The 16579-nt window shown below is 46.1% G+C and overlaps 1 protein-coding gene across 2 annotated transcripts in view; it reads right to left on the reverse strand.

Moving 5' to 3' along the window:
- The window catches only part of LOC144166590 (uncharacterized), a 127095-nt gene that overhangs the window by 84740 nt on the left and 25776 nt on the right, over positions 1 to 16579 (reverse strand). For both annotated transcript variants that reach the window (XM_077696096.1, XM_077696097.1), the window contains exons 3-4: positions 12883 to 12912; positions 9073 to 9114 (exon numbers count right to left, since the gene is read on the reverse strand). In XM_077696096.1, the coding sequence (XP_077552222.1) occupies positions 9073 to 9114; positions 12883 to 12912 (72 nt within the window). The remainder of the gene's footprint in view (positions 1 to 9072; positions 9115 to 12882; positions 12913 to 16579) is intronic.

A 16579-nucleotide genomic window follows, 5' to 3' on the forward strand; every position in this document is an offset into this window, starting at 1 on the left:
GCCTGCGGGTGGAGCGTGCTTATTATCTTGGACACTTTTGGCCCTAAGTACTTCTCGAGCCCACACCGGGTACGTGCAGTAGTGGACAAATGAAATGCGAACACGAAAATGTGAACCAGAGCACACATATTAAAAAAAAAACTTCTCGTGCAATCAAGCAATATTGCGCTCTTTGTATATTTGGAAAGACAGATTTCGCATCTTTGCTTCAGTAATTAAGACCCGCGTCAATCTCGCCTGCATGGAAAGGTATCGCGCTATTTTTGTGTTCCGATTCATATTTTTGTGTTCGCATTTGAATTGTCTAGCACTGTACAGTGTGCGTGCGTGCGTGCGCGTGTGTGTTTGTGTGTGTGTGCGCGCGTGCGTGCGTGCGTGCGTGTTTGTGTGTGCGCGCGTGTGTACGTGTGTGTGTGCGCGTGTGTGTGCGCGCGCGCGCGCGTGTGTGTGTGTTTGTGTGCGTGCGTGCGTGTGTGCGTGCGTGCGTGCGTGCGTGCGTGTGTGTGTGTGTGTGTGTGTGTGTGTGTGTGTGTGTGTGTGTGTGTGTGTGTGTGTGTGTGTGTGTGTGTGTGTGTGTGTGTGTGTGTGTGTGTGTGTGTGTGTGTGTGTGTGTGTGTGTGTGTGTGTGTGTGTGTGTGTGTGTGTGTGTGTGTGTGTGCACGTGCGCGCAAGGCTTGACCGATGTGGAGTGACTTTCGGTTCAACCCCTAGATCAACCGCAAATCAGGGCCGACAGGAAGCTAAAGGTCTCATGTTCACCCTGGGTTTTGGTCTCTTGTTTGAGGTCGTTACGCTGCTTACGAAACACATCTCTGAAGTGCTTTGGAGTTAAAAAATGTATAGGTCAGACACCGTCTTCTCGCCCAGTGCGCTGTGGGCGATTGCGGGAATGAAGTACTGAAAGGCTTCGACATTTCTTCTATATAGTGTGCTATCGTGCTATTTGTCTATAGTGTTATGCTGTCTACATTCTTGCATTCAATATTGATGAGAAAGCATAAATCCCCAGTTCTCGCAGGGTTTATATGGACGAGTCACTTCAAAATACATCCAACAGGTGGAGCAGACGGGGTAAGATCGCATTCATTTCAACACATGACGCTGTAAGCTTCGTCGTATCCCAATGAAAAACAGACGAAACGCTGTACTAAAGCTCCCCTCACAGTGCCAACGTAGCATTCAGAGACAATTCCACGTTCAGCCGTAGCAAGGGCGCCAAACGTATTGACAGAATTCTACGGTAGTGTGGCAGCGCTCTTGTGGTCATCCAGGGTGAAGGCGTCATCCAGGATCCAGGCGTCATCCAGGGTGAAGGCGTCATCCAGGAAGGCGTCATCCAGAAGGTGAGACATTTAGTAAGGTCACTAAGGAAGCAAAACATCTGGAAAGTTAGGTAGTTGGGCCAGACGTAACAGAATTAGTAGGATCTATCTCCCTAAATGCCCAGAGGAAACGATTCACAAATACTTGCACATTGCAGGTATTTTCGCACTGCAGCGTTGATAACGTAAGTTGGCCCCAATTTTGTGCTTGACGAAGTCACTGGGGTCGTAGTACCCATTGTTATTTGTATTGTCTGAGATGTAAACTACATGCCAATTAGCATTGTGCCTTCTGAGATGAAAATTACTACGCCAACTACTTTTTCGCGTGAGCTGCGTTTCCATTGGTATTGTTCTTGGAAACACCTGGGAAATCGTCAGCCTGAATCGCCCGTTTTTTCACTTGAGGCCAGTTGCGATATCAGTGAGCACGGTAAAGAACTAGCATGCCAAGCACTTATGTAGTAAACGGTATTTCTCCTTCAGCCAACGAGATGGTCGAAGACGTTAGCAGCTTTACACGATCCGAGCTGTGGTCCATTTAGCATGGCTCTCGTTAACTACCACGCTTGCAGCCATTTCAACTTTGCGCTTGCCGTGACGTGAACGACAGAAAATGTCATTCATAGTTTCTCTAGGCTACCTTCAGCCAAGCCCTGTTCACGTTAATCACGTTTCTGCGTTGCGTTGGAGCTCCTGTTTCCGTGCACTGTATCTTTATTCTGTAGCAAGAGGGTCAACTATCATGAGTAATAATTCCACACATTTTGCCATCGCGCGTTTCTTGCGCTCAGCGCTCCACTTGAAGACATAGCAAATCTTTTGCTAAATGCTGCGGCATAGCGTACAAAACCTTCCTTCGGGGAATTGATTATTTAGTGGTTTTTGTTGGAACTTCCTTTTCCTCAGCCCTTGTAGCAGACGAGGCATTTCATCATCATTACATTTTTCTCTTCACGAGCTGTAGCATGCTCTCGAGGCTGCGTGCGCTCGCACCCGTCATCTGTCAAATTAATTTGAAGACACATCCGGCCAAGACGTGTTAGTACGATCATCGCGAAGAAGTTGGAAGACGCAAAGGTCCAACACGTCCTCCCGAGACGACGACAGCAGGACGTGTTGAACCTTTGTTGGACTGGCAGACGACGATGACGCTGGACAAACCCCATTAAAATGTGAACAGATCGTCTCCCATAGCAGATAGCGCCGTTGATTGTACACTATCCTTCCAGAAACATTTTTACAAGAGCAATGCGACACGCAAAGCCTGAAGCGAAGCTGTCTCTCACACTGACGATAAATGAAACGCACGGTCATGCAACGCTTCATTCGAAATAGGTTTGCAAGCAAACGATAACTGAAGCTCACGTTCGGCTGAACACGGATAGACGAGTGGTATAAACTGCGGATCCATGGCTGGCGAACCACTTAAAAGGCGAAACCAGAAAAACACGTTCGTAGGGATCTTATTGCGCACATACCGACTGACTGTCGACTGGTGGTGGTCGATGGTGATGTCGCAACCAACGCTAGCGTGGATGTTTTTCGCCGCGTACAACCGCAGTGCATACAACACCTGCTTCTCAGAGGTCATGGAGTGAAAGCCGCCCCGAAGTCGTCACAAACACAGTCGGTCGCTAGATGGCTGCACAGCTTAGGCACCCTACATTTCAAGACACGCAAACGAGCTCGAAATTCTTCCTCGGCCAAAGAACAACATCTGTCGGGTTAGAGATATGCCTGCTACGGTGCGCTTTATTTATCGTCAGCGCGGCAGACGGTTTCTCGTGACGCGTTGCGTGTCAAACCTTTCTTGCGAAAACTTTACTCGCAGGATAGTATGTAATTAACGGCGTCTGTGTATTATCGGAGGTGATCTCTACTCATTTCAATGGGTTTTGTCCAGCGTCTTTGTTTTTTTAGCAAAAAGCGGAGCATGAAAAGGTTGTGAACGGGGGAGTTGACATTGAAACAAACAGTTCGATGCCAGAAAGAGGGTGAAGGTACAAAGTCTATTAGAAACCAGCGACGGTAGAGATCTTCGTCGAACAAAAGCTGTGAAGAACAAAGTGAAACAAAAGAAACAACTTTGAAAAGCTGTGGTTGTGGCCATTCCTTTCCCCGTAGCACATTCCCGCAATACGGACGGTGTTTGAAAATTCACAAAGTAGTGAATTGGAAAAGTAAAAGTTGTAGAATAAGACATGCCGCGTGACACATGAACGTGATGGCAGATGAGAAGGAAGGGTGCCCACCAGCCGCACAGAGCCCCGATTACCGGGAGGCTGCAGTGTGTGTCAGTCTGCTTGCTGACGAGTTCGCTACGAAAAAAAAAAAGAAACTGACGCAAACACTGCATAGCAGAAAAGAAGCCCGACTAAGTAATACGAAATTTTATGACGAAAGACAAAGAAATAAAAGCTACGAAAAGTACGCAAGTGCGATATATCAGTTAAGAATTATCGCAAGTGCAAAGATGAGTTGTTTATAAGTATCGTAAGTACAATGTATCAGCTGTTATTAAGTATTGCCACGCTTTCGCCTTCAAATCACGTAAGCAGACAAGTGCCCTTAGAAAATTTCGCATCTGAAAGCGGACAGCGGGTTTCGATAACACTGCGCAGCAATTAATTTATATGTGGTGCGTTTCTATCACCCTCTTTCATTTTTTTGCGTCAGTCTTAGTCACATGATTGCATTGTTGCCACCAACGCCATAAATGGGCATAAACTGCTTGTTAGGACGGCAAATTTCAAACAAAAAGCTCATGAGAATGCCTACAATTAAAAAGTAAATAAACTTCGAAGTGAAATACAGATTATCGAAATAAAAGCGCGATAAAGTAATGTAGGTGCACTTGCTTGCCCGTAGTAGCCACCAAGTTAGTGCATGGAGCGAGAGAACGCAGTGAAAAATGCGCCTTCAAAAACGCGCTGCCCGGCACGGCTACGTCACCCCAATAATCAGGAAATGGCAAGAATTGCATTTTTAAAGCGCTTTGACTCCGTTTCAAAAAATTATCATTAGGTTACGTGGGCGTCGCTAGAGCTCGTGTTTCCCGAGATCCGCTCAATCTCGGGCCTTCGGGAATAGCCCCACTGGTCAGAAATTTTGTCCCGCAGAATGGCGCTGTGTCTCGGAACACAGAAAATAATTATTTTTAATATCAAGTTATCGGGAGATTCTACACATTTAATTAGATAATTGAGGACAACGGTTTTTGCCGGTTTGAGGGAATGTTATTCTTTCATCGCGTTTAGTGAGTCTGTTAAGGTTATGGATTGTCCTGTTTTGGTTTGCGTAACATGTTTTCGTTCCAGTAAAATGTGATGTGCTTCTGCCTTGAAATGCTGCTATTGTTTGTAATGTCGTTGAGTTGATAAAATTGGGCCACGTGAAGCACATGCCACAGCTGTAAAATTGGAAGCATCACTGTAAAATGCGGTGTGTAGGTATTTGTGTTGTAACTGTAGGAAGTGCTGCGCTATAAATTCTTTGGGTGAATTTCGTTTCTCAATATGTCTAAAAGAAACATCACACGCAATACAGGTCCGTTCCCAAGGTGGGACGACATCAGGAACGGTTGACTTCAAGCTATCACCAAACCGGACTCCCAATTCCTCTGCATAGACTTTCACCCGCAATAAAAGAGAAGGAGGTATTGATGGGCGTGCCGAGTATGCAGTAACTGATGGGGGCATCATTACAATAAAAACTCGTGGATTACTGGACATGCGTTTAGTCAATAGCATACACCAGTGATGTGTAAGTGCGCTGGTTTTCGAGGCTCCACTTGTCACACTCTACACACAAACTTTGAATAGGGCTCGTCGGAAAAGCTAGCGTTCCAAGACAGAGCCCAGGGTGCAACACTTGGTCTAACATTCTTGATGCGCTTTTAGTCGCAGACCCATATGGAACACTGCTGTAGTCCAAACGCGTCCCTTCTTGAATAGGAAAAACTCGAAGCACAAGTAAATTATCTTCTCCGTATGACCGGTGCAAGAGCACCTTCTGAATGTTTATTGTGGTTACCCATTCTTGTTTGGACTTGGGCACCAAGTTGGATTGGCGATCGGCAACACAGAGGTTACATGATTTAAAAGATATTTGAATTTGGTCTGCATACATAGATAAGGAAATGGTTGGTCGCAATGCTGTTCGGAGCGACTTCATCTTAACGGTGAGTAATGTGCAACTTAGTAACCTTGAAAGGGCATAACAAACTTTTACACAAAATATCCTCCTAAACGTGTTACTACCAATTCTATTCCACATCTTAACTGACACACAAAAGGTCTTAAGGTCGCTAAGGATGAGGATGCCAAATCGCCCTGCATTATCGTAAGCCTTTTCTATATAAAAAATACCATAATACATAACTGGTTATGGATAAAACCATCTGTTATGTGGTGTTTCAGCGCTAGAAGCTGATAGTTGGTGTATCACCCGACGCTGAAGCCTACTTGTCAGCTCTAAAAAGACCATTGTACTCCAACAAGTACGCAAGTCTCCCGTTAATCACCAGATCGGGAAGCTTGCACAGACAGCTTGTAACCGCGATGGGACAACTTAAGGGAGAACAAGGGTCCTTGCCCACCTTCAGAAAAGCATCAAGATGGTTTTCCACCAAGACTTAGGAAAGTGCGCCGAACGCCATATTTTGTCACACAGGTGGAGAAATGTCTCACGCGTGTCTGCGTGTGCGTGTTTTATCATAATGTATGTAATGTCCGCACCGGGCGCTTAAGTCATCTAAGTGCTCTGAGCTATCTTCAGCTCACAAAGTGAAAACGGGAAGTTATAAGAAGTCTGTGATTTGTTGTTGCGTAGGGAGTTCTTTTGACAGGCGGTTTTATGTGTCAAGAAAGTGTTTGCGTAATCTGCAGAACTGGACACGCGTTGGAAGTGTTGTGCAAGTGTGCTAGCCCGGTCTTCGAGTGTTTCTCTTGTTTTGCTGACCATGGGCAGGCGGGGTGTCTGTTCTTTCAGTTTACGTATTCTTCTCCATACCTTGTGTGTGTCTGTATATGAGTTAATGGATGTAACGAATGCGCGCCAACTCTCCCTTTTCACCTTACGGCACACGCGCTTTCCAGGTGCCTTTGCCCGCTCAAATGATATGAGGTCATCAGACATGGGGTACCGCCCTAGAACACCCCACGCCTTGTTCTGGGCCTCTCGCACTCGCCTGCAGTCCTCGTTACACCAGAGCATCCTTGGGTTCTGCGGGGAAGCAGAGGCCCGGGGAACGGACTTTCCGGCAGCGTCGAGGATGTGCACCGTGAGTAGTTGGGCTGCTTCGTCTACGTATATGTGTGATACAGATGTGTCACGAAGTTAGATGTACCTGTGAATGAACTCCAGTTTGCTCTTACTTCATTAAACTTGGCAATGGAAACGTGCACTGTTAGGGCCTTCACCTATGTATGTTAGTGAGGTTGGGAAGTGGTCACTATCATATGGATTAGTGCTAACATTCCACTCAAGACATGGAAGGAGTACTGCAGTGCCTATAGCCAAGTGAAGGCGTGAATAAGTGTTGTGCCCTAGATTACGGTGCGTAGGCCTGTTTTTGTTGAATAAGTATGCCCCCGAACATGCTAGGAGTCTTTTGATAAGGCGACCTCGGGAATCCGTGCAGGAAGAACACCAAAGAGAGTTATGAGCATCCAGGTCGCCTATAAGGATGAAGGGCTCCGGTAGCCGATCTAGAACGCCCTCGAAATCACAGCTCGAGAGCTGGAAGTCAGGAGAGATGAAGAGAAAGCTTGCCATTATTAGCCTATTAAATATTATCTTGCGGACTGCTACAGCCTCAAGAACTGTTCTCAAAGTGATAGGGTGGTATGCTAGCGATTTCCGAGCGACAATGGCCACGCCGCTGGAAGAGTGTGTGGAGCCACGCGTGTCTTTTCTAAAAGCCGTGTACCTGTTTAAGAAATTTGTTTGTTTGTAATTGAGGTATGTTCCTTGGAGACGCATGGCACTTGGCTGATTAGCATGCAGCACCAAGATTTTTAAGGAGGCCTCTGCAGTTCCATTGATTGGTGTTTTCTATTCGGATTATGCACACTCAGGAATGACTGAAATTTGTGGGTGGGGTTTCATGTGTTGTCTTTCGGGGGTGTTATTCTGGGAGGAGCCTTTTTGGGCTTCTTTGCTGTTTTGGACGCCGAAGCCCGTTCCTTGCGCTGCGATGCGGGTAGGTACGGTGCGACGTCCGGCGGACCGCGCCCTCTGTACTTAGCACCCTTTAGGGCGCCCTTCGTTTTAGCAGCCACCGCCGCCGTTGCCGAAAGCGCCACGGTTGGCACAGGCGATACGGCGAAGGTTGGAGCGACTGCGTGTCCCTCCGAGGAATGCGAGACGGAAGGAGCGGCATTGCTCCTCATGGTGCCCGTTGCTACCGCAACTGCTGTGAGCTCGTCCTGTGGTGTGGTGACGGGCTGGGCTGCCTCAGGCGACCCAATTTGGGGGCCGGACCAAGTCCGACTCGCGGTAGTTAGTCCCTGTCGAAACGAGACGGCGCTTCGCCCTCCAGCAAGCGGCGCCGGCGTACCTCTCCACAGAGGAAGAGGCAAACCTTTTTCACGCCGCTAGGAATGAGATGTTGTCAGTGGTTTTGATGTTGATTATTTTCTTTTCTAGTTGGACCTATTCACACGTCCTAGAGAAGGCCGCGTGTGGGCCTTTGCAGTATATGCAAAGACGTTATTGTGTGTTTCAGTTATCTGTCGGGTGATCATGTTGGGCGCACTTCGCACGTGTTAGTCGGCCCCGACACGACTTAGTAGCATGCCCGAACTGCTGGCACTTCAAACTGCGCCACGGATCTGGGATGTGCGCTCGGATGTCGCACTAGATGAAGCCGACATTGATGTGGTCCGGAACAGCGGAACAGTGATACGTCACGACGATGTGTTTACTGGGTACTACCTTATTGTCTATTCTTGTGGTAATGCGCCTGACAGCCATCACACCCTAATTTCTTAGGCCTTCAACTAGGTCGACTTCGGCCTCGTCTGCTAGATCTTGCTCTGAGAGCACACCCCGAGAACTCTTAAGGCTTCAGTGGGGTGTGCGCTTGATCTCCAGATCCAACATGCGGGATTGAGTGAGAAATTTTGTGGCCTGTTGCTGATCATTTGCTTCGACTAAGAGATCTCCGTTTTATTGATTATTAGCTTTATAGGATTCACCGATAATGCTTTCTAGAAACTTTAGATCAACAACACTGACTATGAGGCAATAAGCGTTTCTTGTTCAAGAGGTTGAATTATCAAGAAGCGCGGGAAGTTGTCAGGATATAAAAAGGTCATGGTCTGAAGCAGTGGAAACAAAACCGGTTCGGCCACCGTTTAGGGGCGATCATTGGGTTAGGAGAACTTACAGAAAACCATACGGCATAGGAAAAAACACTGGACGAGGGTACGTTCTTCGCTCGTATTACCCTGCTGCCGAGAGAGCTCAAGGCGCTCCGTTCCTGGTTAACAGAGCCCATCGGCCAGATCTTGACCACTGCTCCGACTGCCGCCGTTCGTGGTTTATTACCCTCCCCTTTAAACACATAGCCACGGTTGGCAACAGCTTATGTTTGGGGGCTCAGGGTCCGCCGCGTCGCCAACTCTCTCACCATGAATACTCGAGGGGCCCCTTGCGTGGGATTCGCTTGCCTGCTGTCGTGTCGACTTTCTCGAAAACATCACAGCACAAACCATGAAAATATCGATCTCATAAAAAAACTCACCTGGAGTCCATCCTTCGCCTGGAGGTAGACCATTTGTGCGACCTGGAACATGAATTGTGCGGAAAAATGAGAAAACTACTGGTGGAAAACAAAGTCTCGCAAAGCTTGAACTATAGCGAAGCTGGAGGATTTCTTTCTATGTACGCACTGAACGACCGACCAGAACGCATTGCATTGGGTTTGAAATTGTTTATTTACATGTTCCGTCGTTGCTTTTCCTTGTGGTAGTAGTAGTCAACATCATATACATCTGTATCTTCGTCTTCTCCATGCATGACTGGCGGGCATTGTTTGGGCCGCAGGCTTTCACATTTCTCCAAAAGTGGAAGGCGTCAGCTCGCACTAGAAACGGCGGCAACCGGCTTCGCGAACTTGGCGTCTGTAGAGCGAGCTGTCTTGTGCTCCCCCTTTTAGAGACGGACGCACATGAACTGTTTTTTTGATATTTTTGTGGGTGCCACGTGTAAGCCTGGACGGCGCCAAGTGACCCTGGGGGAACTCCAGGTGACGCCGGCGATAAACGGTGGAAGTAACTATGACTTAGGGTTTCCCAATGACGCCGCCCACCGCACACATTACTGCCAGCAACAACAGCTCCGCAGTTAAAACACTCGTATTTAAAACCGCAGTTGATTCTGCAGGAGATATTAGTAACAGGAGATACAGTAAATAAGAAAAAAAAATGAAGGCAAACTTTTCGTATTCGCTGGGAAATGTACCACTTCACAACGTCACTGCTTGCAAATATCTGGGCATCTTGATACCGACCCACCTAAATTGGACTGAGCATGTCGAATCTATTACAAAGAAGGCTCACGGTAAGTGATTTCTTCTTAGGCGAACCCTTCGTCAGTCCCCAAATTAAACGAAACTTTTAGCGTATATCTGCCCAATCCTTGAATTTTCGAATGTGGTCTGGTTTCCTTTCGCAAAGAAAAATTTAGGCGTGCTTGAAAGAGTACAACGGAAGGTAGTTCGTCTTATCTATATTCGTTATAGGCATACCGACGCTCCTACTGCTCTTTTGCAAGGAGCGGATCTGCCCACCTTGGCGAGCCACGCCATGCTTCATAGTTTGAGATTTTTCTATCTGATGTTACAAAACTCATTGAAAATAAATCCGGGTAGTTATGTTAACGCTATGTGTACGTGCGGAACACAAAACAAGCATTGTCGCACGTTTTATGAGTGGTATTTCAAGAACAATGTTTTTGGTCACTCTTTTTTCCACGAGCCATACGCGCCTGGAATGCACTGCACCCCACTCTGTTGACACAGCCGACAGTTGACCAATTCATACTTCGAGCGAGTGAATCTGTGTTGACTTGTATGAAGCAATGATTTCTTGCATTTGAATACGTCGCAAGTTTTAACTCTGTGTCTGTGCTTTTACTTTTCGTATTTGTTTTTATTATTCTCTCGTCTTCACGAGCATGAACCAATGTTTATATTCACGTAATCATGACTATTCTTTGTCTTTCCCATCGCCAAATTTTCGCCACGTCCGTGAAATATGCTTTAATTCTAATTCTTTCCAACAGGTTTTCTTAGTTTATATATTGTTTGTTTTTGCAATGTGAGTGCACTGCTGTAATATACCTTCAACGGTATTGACAGTATCCTGAAATAAATAAATATATAACTCTGAAACACTGAACGTAACCGAAAAAAAAAACAACATAACCACCATTGTTGGCCTAGCAAACGTGTATAGAGAGCAGAGATAGGGATTAAATGCAGCGCAGGCCTCTGCAGTGGCGTCGGAAAGAGCTAAAAAAACACAACACGCAATAATAAATTCGGCAAAGGGATCGCCCAGAATGTGCAGGTAGCTATACATAAAGCCCGTCGTGTTACGTAGTCAGTTTGTGACTATGGGTGCCCAAATCTAACGTATGGAGTCACGAATACCATAACAATCGCATTGTAATGGCTCTTGGTATGTGTCCGTCTTATGGGTGTATGATATGAGCCTGGCCAGTGGGAACACACCTAAAAGGCTGGCGCCTTTCTCTCCCTTCTTACTGACTGTAAATTGAACCATAATTACCGGACCTGGTTACCAGTAAAGGTACCTGCGGTCACGCAAACGGCGCATCTTATTCCGAAGGTTTCGTTTTGAGATCATACGACGTAAACCAAAAGTCGCTGTTTGACACAGAATCGGTAAATTACCAAATTGCTCTGATTGCCAACGTTAAAATTCAAATCGGGTCGTCTGGCTTAATGTTGAATGTGTATTCTTAAGGTTAGAAATTTGTCAAGTGGATCCCTGCGACGTGCCAAGCAAGGCCCTATTCATTTTACGCAGATGTGCGGGATCGGATAACAGCCCATACCTCAAAGCGGGGGGTTATGCCTAACGTAGGCCGTAACATTCCCCGTCACCTTTCCCTCTTCAGCGGATCAACCTTTGCTCAAGTCAGCTGGAGAATACGGGAAGCAACACACAGGGAGTGTATCCGAGTGTACAAGGTAGAGCCGAATTCTGGAATGGTAGACCAAGGGGCACTTGAGCTGGTCTGCCTTACGGGGACATTTCAGAGGGTACATTTTTCGACTGCGAGATAGTAGTCATTCGGCAAGACAGCCCGCTTTTCCCCCATCATATTTCATTGATCATTCCCGAACTGGCACACGAGGTGCGCTGCTGTCGCCCAACTCACTCCGACCCGTTATGAGACAACAACAGCACTCTCCCTAGATTTATTTCAGGCGATATTTTTCCTATAGAAGCCCAAGACATTTGTTTGCCGTCTAGGGTTCTGGATTTTTATAGTAATTATAAACGGTCCCTTTAGTCTCTGCCGCACGACACACACGTCAACTATTGTGCACTGCCCTCTCATCAACGGGCGTACTAGTAACTCAACCAAACGCTCTTGACCCGCTGTCTGTGTACCTCAGGTCTAGGGCCATTGGAACGTTATTCTACCTAACGAAACAACAGCCAGCAATTTTAACATCATGACACCGAGCGGGTACTGTAAATTGTATATGTTGCGTGGTTGAGACGCCAGGCATACAGCAACCCGCCGCGGTGGCTCAGTGGCTAAGGCGTTGCGCTGCTGAGCACGAGGTCGCGGGTTCGATTTCCGGCCGCGGCGGCCGCTTTTCTGATGGAGGCGAAAAGCAAAAACGCCCGTGTGTACGAGATTTCGGCGCACGTTAAAGATCCCCAGGTGGTCAAAATTAATCCGGAGCCCTCAACTACGGCGCGCCTCATCGCCTGCGTTGCGTCGGCGCGTTAAACCCCACAATCAATCAAATCAATCAGGCATACAGCAACTCTCGCGCCACCGCCACCTGTGCAGCTTCGAGCAAGCCTCTATTGCTTAACTTGTAAACGAAGCACTTGGGTCATCATGTGTCTACTTTTGTGCTTCGTTTACCCGGATGCATCACCAACAAGCCCCACTTCACACGCTCGTCGTTTGTTGCTTGAAGTATTGTCAAAAAGTCAAAATTTATCTTTTGTTTTGTCGTTTAGATGTCTAGTAGAAGAAGAGCGATGCACAAGTAGATATGCACATAGACATCAATATTGAAATACAAAAGAAGAGCGATGCACAAGTAGATATGCACATAGACATCAATATTGAAATACAAAATCCTACTAAAACTGCGCACAGTATGGAAATGTCGATTCACTTCTTTTGTCCTAAATATGTTATTTTTTCAAGGACATAAACTGAAGGAATGAAAGAATAATAGATTTACAAATGAAGAAATGAGAGATGAAGGAATAAAGGAATGAGAGATTGAAAGGAATGAAGGAATGTGAGATTTAAAGAAAAGGAAATAACTTACATGCAAGTCTACCTCCTGTGTGTCTGTAACCTGTAATCGAAAGTGCACAAACACATTAGAGAATTACTTGAGGAACCGAAACTTGTAAATTCCTTCTATTGTATTTAAAAATGGTTGCGGCGTAGCTCAGGTAACCTTGGATATGCAAACCAAAAGCTTGGCTCAGTCTGGTGGAGTCGTGGTTTCGCTTGGTTAACCTTTAATTTTTCTGTATTGCCGACCTCGTCGCAAAGCCGTTCGGTTCCGTGCAACGCTCACACAAGAAGGCCGGCCGAACGCGGCGTTTTCAGGGGTAAACGCGGCGTTCATTCAAGGCGAACGCTCCGCCGCTGGGCGCGAGACGAGTCACGTTGCCATAGACGACCCAGCGCCGCATACATGGGAGGCTGCGGGAGGGGTCGGCTGCCCCGGCCGCATCGGCAACGGCCGAGGCGCAGAACAACGAAAAACGAGGCCTTGTGCGGTGCGCCGACAGCGGGCCCGTCAAATGAAGCGATGCGCTTCGAGGAATGTGTCTCCGGTAAAAAGGTCACCTTGCGCATCTTCCCCGATATCGCCGGACGAAACTTGTAAAGCTTTGCTTTGAAAAGGTGGAGACATGGGTGCACTCCTGAGTTTTATGCCAGAAAACCTGAAGCTTAAGCTCATAGCAACATGGGAATCAAAGTGGCACATAGGGTCAGGGCAACAGCAGGCGAGATCTGCGGAGAGCTTTTACGGCTTTTTGGCCAAGCATTAAAAAAAATCGATTAAGAAGAGTACAACATTGAAAGATGAGGGCGTTTACCTCGTAGGTTGCTGAGAGAGAGGCCAGTGTACGCGGGCGTGCGACAGGCCCGCAAGTTTCAGTTACCTCAAAAATCGCTGAGATAGCTGTAACTTACGCGAGTGCTGCATACAGTTTTATACTAGTATATACCAGAGGAAAATCTGGCGTCACCGCCTAGGGGAGCCGCGCTGCCTAGAGGAGCCGAGTCACTGCCTAGGGGAGTCATGTACTGAAGCACGTTCCTCTAGTCCTTGTCATGGCTCATGAACAGGCTGGAGAGTTTCCTGGGGGTTCAAACAAGGAATAATTGTACTGTAAAAGAGTCTTTAAGTGTGGTGAGTTATTGTAAAAATAAAGTTCCAACAAGATTTATTTGTCATGAATTGTTTGAAACCTTTAGCAGGATGAACAAGAAAAAACTGTTACACTCGTTCCTTTTGGCATCAAACGCAAAAAGAAGCTGTGTCTATAGCAAATGAAGTAGGCAAGGAACGTCGCTCGCCGCTGTGGCGTCGCCCACATCAGAACGCGACTGCATCGACAGCTTTCCCTTTAGTATATAATATTATGAAACTCTATTGGTGGTACCGCTACCAAACCAACCAGCACGAATCCGTAGTTTTTAGTAGTCGAGCTTTCTGCGCACTCCTTGCACCCAAATGTCTTTGTCGGGCTAGGAGTATGTTTTTATGCTTAGACAGAGCCACCGATTAGTCGGTGCAGTCACAGAATAATCTTCAGACGTGGTGAGAGGAAAGACCGGCCATTGTGCGTGGTCGCATGGCACACCAGAAAGTCCGATTTGCTCTGAAATTGCCGATCTAGCAGCAAAATGCGGCGATGGAGTCGCTGCCACACCAACTTGCGTGAATCGGTGCAGCCTTTATTGGTCGAGCTCTGAGCCGGAACCGCTGCTTTAAAGTGTCGAAGCGATCGAGATATTACCCTATTTAAAATAAGGATTATACACTGCTGAAGAACAAAATAGCCGCAAATAATATATTCCCAATAAAAGGTATGGACCGGATCAGTTTCAGTTGGTCGGCATGACGTCAAAAAACGTAAAGTACAGTTACCATGTTTTAAGAAGAGCTCACATGACAGGCCTGTGAAAAATTTTCTAACGTGTTTACACATAAGTAGAAAACTGCCGTTGCCGAATCTGCGAAGATATAAATGAAATTCAGATTCTATTGAGGCCACATATACCTAATATTTTTATTTCTGTGTATGTTAATTCTGCTTATACCCCATAAAAAAGTGAGTTATGAGATCTAATTAGGACTATTCAAAAGAGAGTGAGCCATTGATAAAAATGTAATAAAATTTATGTCAAGTTTTTTAGATGCTAAAATCTAATTCCCTTAATTAGTAGGAATGTTTGTAGCTGGTGAAATCCCGTCGAATGATTAGACACCTGGACATGAAAGGAACTAAGAATAATTACAGCAGTTACCGATCAATCGCAATACCTTTCTTTATGACATGTTTCACCGAAATAATCTTTCATTGAAACATAATTTTTGTCCGCATAATATGCCCTGATAACTCCTGCCCAGTTCTATCTTTATTACAGAATAAGCACAACAACAATATTATAATATGTTATTGGCTTCATAGGCTAAGAAACGTATCATTATAATATTGATCTTTCGTGCTTTGTACGTGTACAAAACACAATTTTTTTACCATTGATCATCAAATATTACTTCACAAACATTGTGACATTGTTTTCAGGAGTCCTTATGTTGTACTTCAAAATTAATTCAGCAATGGTGCAGGATCCGTGACAGCAGATATTGCGCTCCGAAAGATTTTGGGAAATGAATTTTTACATTGTGCAGAAAGCAGTTTTACGGACCCTTCTGTAGAACATTTGCGTTATTCTTCTTTTTAATATGCTGTGACTTCTGAAAGCACACATATATGCAGAGAAAAGCTCTTTGAGCTACCAGAAAACCCGTAAAAAATGCACAAAACTTCTGCAAACACATATTTATATTCTCTGCTGTATTGGTCCCTAATAAATCGTATTTTATTACGGCTGTAACCGGTTTACGGCGCTTTCACCGCCAACAAAAACAAGTTCAACTATCAGTACTATCATTTAATGACAGTGTCTCCCACCATGGGTATTGTAAGCCTATCGCACTGTAAATTACTTTTAAGTACCCAGACTCACCGTTTGACATTTTCACACAGATTCATTCAAGACATAGGGAAGTTTCTTGACGGCAATGTGTAGTAACCTTTATTTACTACAAATTACATAACACAGCTGAGAAATAACTCGTGCAGAGATAATTGTGTTTGCGAACGTTAACGTACGATTGACGATTCGTAGCCATACCACTCAACAGCGACTAACGATCCTAAATCACATAATCAAATGAACATGCCACAGCATTTTAAATGAAGTACATATTGGCGAGCAGGACATAGCGGTACCCGTGGACCTTACATTATTCTTGCCGGCAAACAATTTTTAGGGGCAAAGCTCCTCTTGCTCGGGCCCTGTCCCGTCCCACGTAGTGCCGTGTACATACCGCTGATGATGATTGTGGCAGGATGCCCTTAGGGATTGGCCAACCAAAGATCGGACGAAGAGGTCAAAACGTTCAACGCATTCCTTGCTACCCAAGAAGGAGGAGGTGAAGAAGAAGAGGTTGCCGTTCGTCGTCTGCGAGCTCAAGACACGTACTGGGGTACACGACACAAGACGTTCTGCAGAAGGCGACGGCAAAGATGGCTAAAATGTCACGCACCGACTTTGCCAACTCCTAAATTCTCATCGTCTTAAACAAGCCGTGCATGGTCACCACAAACATCGATGTCGTTGACGGGCTTGTAAAAAGAGCGGTGGGAAGTCTCAAGCTTTGTTAGCGAGGAGTGGTGGTCTTTACGCGGCCGCGCCCGGTTTCGATTCCA

The sequence above is a fragment of the Haemaphysalis longicornis genome, unplaced genomic scaffold (genome assembly GCF_048455015.1).
Source record: "Haemaphysalis longicornis isolate Haplotype H1 unplaced genomic scaffold, Haemaphysalis longicornis Haplotype H1 scaffold_18, whole genome shotgun sequence".
NCBI lineage: Eukaryota > Metazoa > Arthropoda > Arachnida > Ixodida > Ixodidae > Haemaphysalis > Haemaphysalis longicornis.